The sequence below is a fragment of the Macrobrachium nipponense genome, chromosome 37, assembly GCF_015104395.2.
Source record: "Macrobrachium nipponense isolate FS-2020 chromosome 37, ASM1510439v2, whole genome shotgun sequence".
In the NCBI taxonomy this organism is placed as follows: Eukaryota; Metazoa; Arthropoda; class Malacostraca; order Decapoda; family Palaemonidae; genus Macrobrachium; species Macrobrachium nipponense.
Window position 1 is genome coordinate 19277579 of NC_061097.1, and position 13643 is coordinate 19291221.

At 38.5% G+C, this 13643-nt stretch overlaps 1 protein-coding gene across 6 annotated transcripts in view; it reads left to right on the forward strand.

Moving 5' to 3' along the window:
* Positions 1-13643, forward strand: part of LOC135209047 (anoctamin-10-like) — a 269749-nt gene that overhangs the window by 248967 nt on the left and 7139 nt on the right. For all 6 annotated transcript variants that reach the window (XM_064241591.1, XM_064241595.1, XM_064241596.1 and 3 more), the window contains one exon: positions 10009-10191. In XM_064241591.1, coding sequence (XP_064097661.1) covers positions 10009-10191 — 183 coding nt within the window. The remainder of the gene's footprint in view (positions 1-10008; positions 10192-13643) is intronic.

Sequence of the window (13643 nt, forward strand, 5' to 3'; positions counted from 1 at the left end):
TTAATTTTTATATACAGGTTTTTTGTTTAGCCTTTTAAAACCCTCACTCGCTTCGGCCAACGCGGAATCAAAGGAATTTATACCTTGTGATAGAAATTCATTTCTTGATATAATATGGTTCGGATCCCACAATAAGCTGTAAGTCCCGTTGCTAGGTGACCAATTGGTTCCTAGCCACGTCAAAATATTTAATCCTTCGGACCAGCTCTCGGAGAGCTGTTAACCAGCTCAGTGGTCTGGTGAAACTAAGATATACTTAACTATTTTTAAAAGCCTCTGCAAAATATTGATAATTGCATTCAAAGGGACAACAAATCATGCTTTGTTGGAGCTTCATTGAAGCTCACCAAACCGATCTGTAGGTTTCATCGAGGATTACGTCTTTTCAGAATCTGTCCCCCAGAACTTCCTTTACTACTTTTTATTAGGATTTGGCTTAAAACCTTGACAAAGAAATTAAACCCAGAGTATAACATTTTTATGCCCTGACATTATGAGATAATGTAATTTATGCTCCACAGGGACATCCTGTAATGGACTAAGCAGATTCGAGTCCTCTACCTTATCATTATATTTTCCAGTTTACACAGATAAATATCCAACATTAAATCTCTCTCTCTCTCCTTAATTGGAGACCGTATCTCAGACCACATTGGGGGAAGGTGAACCATACGACTGTGATCGATGTCGAAATATATTGTAATGCCAGTTTAAGGTGTTTCAGATGGGCAATCGTTGATGAAGAAAACACGAATATATATATGTCTCACCGTCCCTCCACCGAAGAAAAAGAAAATGTTTTTCTTTGTATTAGCATTTTTTTTGTTCGTCCGGTAAGACAAGAACAAGTAAGAGTTATGTCAGCAACTTCATAAGACGGTAAAAATGTAATAAACGGTTGCATAATATTCGCTGCTTTTTTCTGCGTACACAAGCACAGTAGATATGTAAGTACTTCTTTGGCTAGAAGCGCTTCCATTGACGAAAAAATATAATAGAATATATATCAATATAGAGTATATATATATATATATAAATAGAGGGATCCACAGTAATATCCTTGTTTATCTAGATATAATATGTTTATACAAGCTTAAAGCTTTCGTCCATCCTCCTGTGGACTTTGATCACTAAGCAGATTTGCTTAGTGATCAAGTCCACAGGAGGATGGACGAAAGCTTTAAGCTTTGTATAAACATTATTATATCTAGATAAACAAGGATATTACTGTGGATCCCTCTATTTATTTCTTAGAAGCACGATACAGTGTTTTTATATTGCATTATTATATATATATATATATTATATAGATATATATATTGTATAATATATAACATATATATATATATATATATATATTATATATTATATATCTATATATATATATATAAATATAATATATATATATATATATATATTATAATATTATTATATATATATATATTAATATATATTTAAGAACTAACTGGTTCCCCCTGTTCTCAGCTTTAGGAGATATGTATAATGAAATCCGAGGCTGGATGTGAAAGTGCAAGCATAGAGTACCCAGGATATACGTTGCTTACATTTTTAAAGCTGTTTAAACTTCGAAAAATATTTTATCCATCGCCTCAGTACATTTGTGTTCGTTTTGCTTTTGTATGCGTTTTTTTTCTCGCAGTCTTCTGGCGTATAATGTAGTAGATTCACATCAACCGTGCATCTGATGTCTAGGCCAGCCCCTTACGACGCTCCTGAGTGGCTGCTCATAAGCCAGTCTCAGGGCTGGAAACTCTCAGTCTCTCCCGGGAGTTCACATAGGCAGGATGTATGTTCCACCTCAAATGTATCCTTCAGGAGAGGTGGAACATACATCCTGCCTCTGTAAACTCTCGAGAGAGACTGAGAGTTTCCAGCCCTGTGATTGGCTTATCAACAGACAATCAAGAGCGTCGTAAGGGACTGGCCTAGACATCAGATGCACGATTGATGTGATTCTACTAAAGCAGTTTACGGTGCCAATTACGACCAAAATGTGAGATCAGACGATGATTAGGGGACGAACCAAACCAAGTTTGTAGACCTCTTACTCGATACCTCCGTATTGGACATATTATTCTTGCATCTTATCTAGAACTGGCGTCCAAAGACCGCTTTATGCATAAAGGATGAATGCAAACATAAGTAATGCAAAAAGTACATAAAGAATTCACTTCAATGTTTACTATATTTTTGTGTGTTTGTTTCTCTCTTATTAGAAAAAATATATTTGTGTATGTATGAGAGAGAGAGAGAGAGAGAGAGAGAGAGAGAGAGTTGCTATTTTGGGGATCATTTGGGAGAGAACTCGCCCCAGATTCGCCGGAAATTTAGAAAGCGGGGTACGCTATATATATATATATATATATATATATATATATATATATATATATATATATATATATATATATATTATTAGATATGCTGTTTTTCTCTTCAGTTGTCTAATTTATGTGGTATTTTTTTTACCGTCATATACGATGACAGTTAGATGGAAGGAATCTGTGGTATATTAAGTTCATGGTCTTTGTGAAAGCAGTTTAGCTCATTCAACAAAATCACAATATATATATATATATATATATATATATATATATATATATATATATATATATTGACCATGTTGAATATGGTGGAATGAAACCACCCATTTGCAGATGTTTTGAAAGATACATTCTCAGCAGCTTATTTTCTCAGAGCCTCCATCTTTTTTTGCTATTTGCAATCTAATGTAAAGCTACAAGATCTGTTTTTCCAAGAGATTCCCATACGAGAAGTTGGACTTGACACTTTCATAATAGCGACGTGATTACCTCCCGAAGGGGAAACTGACAGGAGCAGGTTGTTGACTGCCTCGTATCTCTGTTGAAGGTGGTTTTTGTGACCTCTCCTTGACCGCCATAGAATGGTTTCGAAATTGTAGAGCTGAAATCTGTGAACGAGGTGGGGGCAACCGACCTGCCATGTAAAGCAAGAGAGGCTGGTGCTGCTCGGCCACTGGCCGTGTTCAACGGTTCTAGGTGGTTTCAGCAAGAGTGTTTAGGCCTAGAAAGGAAGTCTCGAGTAGAGATCTGGTGTAAACGGCATATTTTACTGTCACTGCGGAATCTATCGTCCGACCGCCTTCTCTCCGACTGTCGACTGTGCGGGAGATGGTATTTTAGGCCTAATGGCCTGGCTGAATAAGGGCGTATGTTCATCCTCCACGGGACATATTTCGCTTCAAGGCCCCACGTGTCTCGTTCAGCTACTTCTACAGGAGCTGAGAGGAAAGGTGTCCTAATAACTTTCATTGGCTACGGTCGTAACAGTGGAAAGGGAGCCTGACTGGCAAAGATTAGGATTGGGTGTGCGAGTATCCTATAGGACCAAGATGTCCCGCAGCTCTGTAGGAGTGAGGGACTGTTGGGATGAGTACTCGTCGTTTGAGCGATGACGTAGGCCACTTCTCAAGGCGAAAAAAAAAAACATGTTTGTAGTTTCGCCAAAGCTTGTATCTTTTACATATAATATTTCTCCCGTTTTCCGCTAGTCTATCCGATGAAGTCTTCCATTGCAGCAAAACGAACTCATTCTTTGTTTTCCTTGGCACACTCGCACGCTCATTTTGAGACTATGGCGAACGTCCTTTTTGTTACGTCTGATTTCAGCAATCTTTGGCCTGCGCTGCGAAACTCTTAGCGCCTTTTTTTCTTCTTTTTTCTGTCTTCGTCTCTTTCCCTGGACCACAACGTCAAGGTCGCGGTGGGCGTTAAGTGTTCGCGCCGAGCAGGACCTGTTAAATTAAGTGACTATCAAATGAGCTTGTAGAGTTCTCAATTAATGTAGACGAACGGATGAAAAGATAAATTAGAGAGAGACAAAAAAAGGACTCAAAGTGGGTACGAATGGCGCTGAGGGGGTTTGGTTGAAATCAAGCCAAGGAAAGCATGGCGAAGCCGAGGGCTGAGATTAATAATAATAATATAATAGAAATAATGTGTAATAAAATTCGACAATTATACAGTACACTAAATTACGTTAACACTGATGAGGTCGTTCAGGTGTTCGAAATTCACTGCTTGTGTATTTTACATAGTAATATAGTACTATATAATTGCAGGCTTTTATTACACCGATTGTTTTTCACGAGACTGTGCATTTCTTACCAATAAAAATTATGATAACAAGCCACAATACCTCCCTAACTTTATTCTCTCTCATTTTTATACGCTAACTTCTAGATTGGAATATAAGATATATATTAACTTCTTAGCTGGGATTCGAACCCACATATGATAGATCAGAGGGAGACGGGCGTAACCCACAACGCCACGAAGCTTAATTACAATAAGGAGACTTTATTTCAGCTCAGGGCCGTATGCAAATGTAGAGGATTAGCATAATGGAGACGAAGGTACATTAATGAACGAGATGTGAAATCCTAGGTGCTATAATACTAGAGATATCACATCATAGAAAGAAATGAGTAACAAAGTTTTGGTCTTTATATTTTTGTTCCACATCAGCGTGAAAATGAATCGCTAGTTAGTATGTGAAAGGTCAAGCCACTTACAGATGGGGAGCATTTTTGCTGTGACAGCATCCCTTGTGTGGCGATGTTCCCTGTCGGGGAGAGGAAGAGTGCTAATGAAAAGAGAGTTGGCATGTGGGTTTTAAATCCTCTGAAGCCTTACAGCGCTCGTTGAAGAGAGAGATAAAGATGATAGCAGCAGATTCCGTGTGTAACGAGGGAGACCCAGGTAGGGATGAGAAGAAACACTGACGGAAGTCGAGGGTCTTTGCAGCGTGCCTTCGGCCCCTAGCTGAAACCCCTTTCGTTTCTTTTACTGAACCTCCTTCCATACTCTCTCTTTTCCATCTCACTTTCGTGGAATTCTTGATGTCCGTTGTGATTCTGTACCTGTCACTGCTGGCTTTGCGTTTCTTGTGCTTAGCTTGGGATATATGCGTGCAATTTTGATATCTGGGTTTTGGATTATCTTCCTTCTTTGAGGCTGTTTCTTGCTAGCGAAACGGCACGTACATCTCTAGCCCGGTACAAAGGCCTAGGTGGTGCTGGTGATTATAGTATTTGAAGGAGCTGAAGGCTTTTTGGATAATGTCCTCTGAGGGAAAGAATCCCGGTATTCCCTGGTAGGAATTGTGACTTGAATCTGTAATAGGCTTTAGTTACAAAAATAAAAAAATAAGACGAAGGCATATTACATCCTCTTAAGTGCAAATTCAAATTTTCGTCAATGACGTGAAACTAACAAAAAATGATTTAAAATCAAGTAAATCAAAATACAGCTTGCAAAATTCTAAATTTTTAACATCGTTAAGTAAATTGCATATCACATTATATATATATATATATATATATATCTTTAACTTGATGATTCAATGCCTATCTCTCTCTCTCTCTCTCTCTCTCTCTCTCTCTCTTGTCCACTTCCTTTTGAAAACTTTTGAGCCTCTTAAATAAATTATATATCCTCCAAATTGGATGAGCAGCTTGCCATCCTCATAAATCGTGGACTAAAGTGGTTTAGATTCCACGACCAGAAAGGCGACTTGCTGCTTATTTAAACAAAAACAAAAATGAAAAAAAAATTAATACTCAATTTCATATTAAGGACCTAGAGTTTAGTTTTGTGTAGTGGATAAGTAAGCAAAGTAAAGCATAAAGACCAGAAAACTTTACAATCGTTCTGAATTCCTTCCCCTTGTGTTTTCCAGAACTTGTTAAATTCCCCTGTGTTTAGAATACAGGATTTCTCTTCACATTTTTAGTTCTATATGTTTCAGTGTCTTGTGGATCGCGATTTTATGTTTGTTTGTATTTTTTTTTTTTTTTTTTTTTTTGGCGATATGATACAATCTCTCTCTCACCAAATTCTTAACATGTTATTTTAGCATTGTTCTAGCTGCTTTGTCTTTTATTCAGCGAAATCCCAGAGGGCCTCCCAAAGCGTGATGACAGCGAAGAGAGAGAGAGAGAGAGAGATTATCATCTCGGCAACTTGGCAAACAGGTTTTCTTATATTATATGGTTACTAGTTATAATAGATTACGCTTTAATTGATAATGTACCTTCAAAGTACCAACCACCAACCTGTTTCAGCGACGAAGCAGGTTTTGTAATCAGGATAGACTTTAAAAGAATAAAGGATTTTTTCAATCAGGCTGTAGACGCGTGCGAATTATAGGAATTATGAACAAAGATAGTGTGAGCAGTAATTATGAACTTGAGTATTACTGAATGTAGCCAAACGTTTATATAATTATATATATGTAGTATATATATATATATATATATATATATATATATATATATGAATAATTATCACATCACCGTGATTCATATAGATCATTCGAGCTACAAATGTCCTTTAATATCTAATTCGCTCTCCCTCGGAATTGATATATTTTCATATATGTACCGAAGGGGAATTTTTAGTTGATAATAATTTCGTCCCCCCATGGGATCGAACCACCGTCCACTAAAAATTCCCCTTCGGTACATATATGAAAATATATCAATTCCGAGGTAGAGCGAATTAGATATTAAAGGACATTTGTAGCTCGAATGATATATTATATATATATATATATATATATAATATATATATATATATATATATCTTGAATGATATATATATATATATATATATATATATATATATATATATATGAATGTTTTTTACTATAATACATCGTTAGAATATGAGATATCGGGGGACCCTCAAAACACTATTTGAACGTTGCAACCATATATTTCGAGCACAGAAGGAAGTGCTCGAAACAGTATATGGTTGCAACGCTCGAACAGGGTTTTATGAGTTTTTTTGTTCTTCTTCTTCTTCTTCTTCTTCTTCTTCTTCTTCTTCTTCTTCTTCTTCTTCTTCTTCTTCGAGAGAGAGAGAGAGAGAGAGAGAGAGAGAGAGAGAGAGAGAGAGAGAGAGAGAGCAGTAGCAGCAGCAGCATTATCAAGCAACTAAAAGAAAAGGAATTAATCCATAGAAATGGAATTACCGACGGTCTGCCATTTTTAACTACTTAACTGTTTGACCTACATTGATTAGGAAGTAGCTTTCGGGGGAGTGGGAGAGGGAACGCTACTCTAACGTGTGTCAGAACATGTTATAGCGCCTCAGCGGCGTGGTTGGTATGGTATTAGCGTTCCACTTCGGGGTCGCGGGTTCGATTCTCGGCCATCCCATTGAGGAGTGAGAGATGTGTATTTCTGGTGATAGAAGTTCACTCTCGACGTGGTTCGGAAGTCACGTTAAGCCGTTGGTCCCGTTGCTGAATAACCACTGGTTCCATGCAACGTAAAGGCACCATACAAACAAACAAACAAACAGAACATGTTATGTACATAAGAAGAAGCAGGCGTCTTCCAGGATAGCAATATAGAAGTCATCAGACTAGTTTCTTTTTTTCTTTATTTTTCTATCAAACGCACTACGTTATGGTCAGTGCCAGTTATTATGGTAATATTTACGAAGTGGTTCTCAAAGATCAGTGACCATCGCTATGGAGGGTGGTATGTATTTAGCTCGTCTTGTTTGTTGGTCGGGATATTTTTTTTTATCCAGCAAGAGTCTTGTGTCCAGTTCTTTTGGATAAATGTTTAGGTTTATTCATTTCTCTCTTGGATTTAAGTTCAGTTTTGTTGTTATTGCTCATGTTTTTGCTATTTCTCTCGAGATTTTCATCACCAATTAAATGACTCATTTCGAAGATATCGCTTTAACATTAGAAAAACAAAAGGAATGAAAGTCATGAAGGAAAAGTACTTTTTCAAAACAAACAAATACGTTGATGCCAGTTTTGTCTGGATAGTCCTTGGGTCGAGATCGTGAGCATCTAAGATTAACATATGTCCTTAAGCTTCATCATTACTTTTGAAATTGAAAAGAAACCAACGAAGTTTGTTGGTTTTCGCTTCCTGTATTGAATTGAATAAAGAATTTAGGCCAATTTAGGAAATCTACAGTACAACTTTTAAAAGGTGTAACAGGAGGAAAATCTCGCAGTTGCGCTATAAAACAATTGTCACGCGAGGCTGTAAAGTAAATGGGAAGAAAGAGAATACGAAAGGAGGTACAATAAAAGGAACGAAAGGGATTGTTGGTTGGAGCCGAAGCAGCGCACGCTGCGAGGAACCTTAAGTAATGCCTACAGTGCACCTGTAAAGGTTAGAAAAGAGTAAGTGACAAGTCATAAGAATTGTGTCAGCAGTTCAAGTTTTCTGATGTTCACACGGAGTGCAGGAGAGGCTGGTGGAATTCCATTTTAGGTTCCTGCTTATTTGCACGGGCTCTTTTACTTTTTACCGACCTCTTTTCATAGTTTCCTCTCCCGTAAAGGGATAGTGCCGTCAGTGCACCTCGTGCGGCGCATTGTAAGCATTATAGTGATAGAAGTTCACTCTCAACGTGGTTCGGAAGGCACGTAAATTCGCTGGTCCCGTTGCTGAATAACCACTGGTTCCATGCAACGTCAAAACACCATGCAAACAAACAAATAAACTGCAAGCATTATTTGAGGCGCTTTGCAGCATGCCTTCAACCCTTAGCTGTAACACCTTTCGTTTCTTTTACTGTACCTCAATTCGTATTCTCTTTTTTCCTTCTACTTCCAGCCTTTCACAACAATTGCTTCACATTGCAACTGCGAGATTTTCTTCCTGTTACACCTTTCAGACCTTTTACCTGCCAATTTTCTTTCCAGCGGTGAATGATCTCATAGGTCACAGTGTTTAGCCTTTGGACTAAACCCTTTATTCCAATCCATTCCACGACAAGATTTTGCACAGAGAGAAGTCTGGATTGTGTGTGTGTGTGTGTTTTTTTTTGTTTTTTGTTTTTTTTTCATGGGGGTTTGAGAGCCAGGTTATTTGACGGTATATCCATTTTGGCAGAGTAAAGAACGCGCACGTCTGAATGCGACCCACAACAGTCACCTAACACGCACCCATATGGTTCCTTCTCGTCCGTTTCAAGTGCATGAGAGAGAGAGAGAGAGAGAGAGAGAGAGAGTGAGTCACTCGAAATCCAGCTGAAGGTCACCCCACCCCCTGGTTTTGTAGTGGTGACCCAACCTTGGAGGAATAACAACACACCCTTTAATTTAGTCCATACATTCATCCCAAAAGGCAGTTGGCCCTCAGTAAAACGAGCGCTAACTACTCGAGCCTTCATCAGTATGCCATTCCTAGAGTTATGACTTCAACTATGGTTTTTCACGTTATTATTCCTCCCCTTCTCTAGTTGTTTGACATATTTTTTATATTTTATCACCTCATAGGTTGTTCCGGTTTCTTCTCTTAGTAACAAGGGGGCTTTCATTACCTTGACCGTAAATTTAATTTTTTTTCTCTACCTTTTATGTTCTCGGGGGGGGGGGGGGGGGATTCTTCTCTATATGACTTTTATTCTCTATGTTTTCTGTCATGTTGCGGTTTGTTATCGACAGTATTGTCTATATTTGTCCCAATTTACATTGATTTCAGTTTTTGTATGCTTGAAGTAAGCCAAGATAGTTATTCTGAGAATTATTTAGACCAGATGGAGTAATATTTTAGCGATCGTCATCATAAAATTTGTGCCCGATAAATATTTCTGCATTCTCTCCACCAGAACAGATTATCCACAGATATCTTCTTTTTTCCTTTCTTTTTTTTTTGCTGTTGATATGGACTTGGAGATTTCATAGATTTTTCAAAGCGCGCAGGGACCAGATTATGTACAAATACCCTAACTTCCCTTCTTATTAATGAAGGGATTAACTATTTTTTTATTCCTCCAGAGACCCGACTTTGTATAAAATGTCCGTTTTTCTTTTTGGAAATATAGAACTTAAAAAGAACTTACGTGTAACATTTATTTTGTTTAGGCGTCCAGAAATTAGGTTATGAACGGGTACGTTTCGAAAGGAATTTTGTTCTCTAATTGTGATTTTACAGAATTTGAGTGTAGCCTTTTCTCGTCCCCCAAACAGTTCGCAGACTCGGTGGTAACCAACCTGAAGAAACACCCCCTGACGGCGAAGCTCTTCGAGGATGTAGCGAAGCCCTTGCGTGGAGCCCCGCTCGAGGAGCAGCCCGTGTCCATTCTGGTCCTCGACCCCAAGGATCCCCGGATCATCCAGGCTAGAGAAGAGGCTGATCTTGATCCCTACGAGGTGAGGATATCGTGAGAACCACTAATCTTCCCCCTTCCGTAGTCCTAAGAAAGGCTGCATTGCTATTTTAATACGCCATTATATGGTACCTAGTTAATTTTTTTTTACTTAGTTGCTGTTTCTTTACTGATAGATCCAGTTGATTTTCTGTTTATGTACCTTCATTTGTTACTTTCTTCTTGAATGTGTGCGCATTTGATGTTTTGTCTCATTTCTCCAGCTATTTTTCTCTACATTCCATCCTCCAACACATTAGTCTTGGCCTCTGAAAATATTCGACCTTAACCTCTTTCTCTGAAACTTGACAGTTACCCTTTAGTTTCTAAAACAGCCAGACATTATCCCTGTTGATCTCTAATACTTAACTTTTTAACTATCGAGTGTACGCCTTGGTTTCTGAAGCAGCTAGACCTTTCCCCCATTGTCTCTAGAACAACCCAGACTTCTTTCATGGTCTCTGAAACTTGCCCTTAACCCTTTAGTTCCTGAACCTAGCCCCCTTATTTTGTGATTCACCTTTACCCCATGGTCTCTAAAATAACTTGACCCTTCCCCCTTGATCAAATGGTATAGGTCAAGTTACTGAGATCATGAAAACCACTCAACTTTGGCCCCTGTCTCTGAAACTGTTCGACTAGACTTCTACATGACCAGACTTTCTTTGGGTAACTTAGTCCACTGGCAGACAAACTGGACCTTGCCCTTTGTATACAAACTAACTTTATTTCCATTGGTCTCCAGTACATGTTTCCTTTTCCTTAGTTGCTGAAAGTTAGTTTGCTTTGCCCCTTGGTTTTTACAAAAGAATTTCACCAATCGGGTTGGGCTCCAGGGGAACTTAACTATACCTTTTGGTCTCCCATATGATTCAATCTTTCCCCTCCTGGTTTTTAAACAACTTTATCATTTTTTGATTCTCAAAACATTAACTTTCCTGATCTAAAAGACAACTTGGGTGCATTTTTTGGTACCCAAAACAAGTTCTGAACCTTTGCCCCTAAAACCACCTTTCCTTTTACTTGATCTCATAGCAAGTTGACCTTTCCTTCTTGGTCTTGGTAATAATGTGTCCTTGCCTGTTGGTTGTAGAAACTATTTTCCCTTGTCATTGGTCTCCAGAGTAATATCCACTTGTCCTTGAGCTCCAGTTCAGTTCACCCTGACCTGGTTTTCTTGGTCTCCAAACTCTTTTTTTTTTTTTTTTTTTTTTTTTTCTTTGCCCTCTTGGTTTTATATATTTGCCCTTACTTGCAGACACATTAACAGAACTATGAGGAACATAAGCACACCTAGTGGTGAATTGTACTGAAGAGCATAGATGAGGCTTACTCGTAAATAAAGGTACACAAATGTCTACAAAATTTCTATAATTTTTTTAATAAAACTCGTGTAAAGTTGTTCTACACATATTTCTTCAAGGTTTTCTCTCTGACAACTGATCTACTCTGGCAAACCTCAGTGTGTCAGTGTGGATAAAAATATCCACACTGACTCGAATGAAAAAAGCATGCATACAGTTTGAAGCAGTATCAAATACATTTAACTGACAGCCCAAGATTTTAAACGTGCACAAACCCATTCACGCACATACATAGTACAGTATTTTTGTCACATACAGTATTCATGTATACTAGATAGCAGTTTAAGATATTTAGTGCAAATTTATAGACCCACATCATCCAGAGAGAATATCAATTTTCCACAATAAATGCATAAATGCATTTCCTCTCGGTTTCCGGACAGTCTACCTATGGAAAGTTTGCCTACCGGACATTATACCTATGGATAGTTTGCCTACCGGACATTATACCTATGGATAGTTTGCCTACCGGACATTATACCTATGGAAAGTTTGCCTACCGGACATTATACCTATGGAAAGTTTGCCTACCGGACATTATACCTATGGAAAGTTTTTGCCTCCGGATTATACCTATGGTGTTTTGCCTACCGGACATTATACCTATGGAAAGTTTGCCTACCGGACATTATACCTATGGAAAGTTTGCCTACCGGACATTATACCTATGGATAGTTTGCCTACTAGCGAACTGTTAGATAAACTACAGGGGGTATTCTTGATCATTATAAACCTAGACAGTGTATCCCAAGCAACAATCACATAAGAACAGTGCCGGATTAGCCCTTAGGCTAAGGATGCAAAAGGGACCCTGTCAGGTGAGTGAAGCGAGCCAAATCTGCTGGGGTTTTTGAAATATGAGCTTGAAATGGCAACAACCTAGGTCCGCATATTGGCGGGAATAGCAGTGCAGCTGATAAGACACCCTACCCTGGCACCGATAATTTCACAAAATTGGCCTCTAGTTCCTCTCTTGGCCTACCACTTTTTGCAGTTATACAATTTTTAAAATTAAGGCTAGTTCGAGGCCACGTGGTCCCCCAAGGAGTGTGGGCCCATAGGCTTAGCCTAGTTAGCCTCTTGGGTAATCTGCCACAGCATAAGGACAATAGATTGGGCATAAGATCTGATAAGTGAAGCCAGTCTGTGAACGCTATCTATGCCGCAGGGGGTGACTCACCCTAGTGGCAACCGCTTTCTGCACTAGCCAGCCAAGCTAAAGTCAGAAATAGCCTTATAAAAACAACTGTTTTGGGCCTCCTTTAATCTTGTTTTGTAATGATTTGACTGCATTCTGTAGCAGTGATTTTTTATTACTTAACAGTTTAATTCTTTTTGAAAAAGTTCATTGTTTGATTTTATAAGCTCATTTTTTTTATCTAATGAGCCCAATTTCTTGTAATCATTTTGTTTATTAGAATTTAATGTTATCCGTAGGCGTAAGGTCCAATAGGCATAATGTCTGGTAGGCATAAAATTCAGTAGGCAAACTGACCAGTAGGCACATTGAGGGTAAGCAAACTGTCCGGCCATGTTTCCTTTCGAGGTTTCTAACAAAGCATCCATCTTTTCACCTTTCGCAAGTGTAGCCCTAACATCCATGTCCTTACGCTCTTTCATGCACAGTCAAAAGAGCTTCTCACAATTATCACGTAATATTGCACGTGCACCTGCTTGTACCCTTTGCAAACTCTATGCATTCTTCTTGAGGACTTTATATCCTACTACAAGTAGACTACGTCAGAACTCCTAATGGTCCAATAGTAGGACTTGCATCTGCTAAGCATTCGGACACTTCTTGTTGCTTCCCACTGGACTACGTACTTCAGGACATTCCTCTTACGACAGTGGCCTTGCCCTACTTTTGATTTTCTTGTAGAAGATGGACAGCACTGCTGTTGAAGAAATGCATTAGTATGTTGTCACTGTTTCAATCTTCTTCCTTGATCCCTCAGTTCTACATAGTATTATACTGTCATGAAATCTGTATACTGAAGTACCAAAAAATCATAATCATAACTGCTTGCCTGTACTTGACACGGATGATACACTTTATCAACAAGTAGCATATGAGATTTCAGAACAAGTGGAA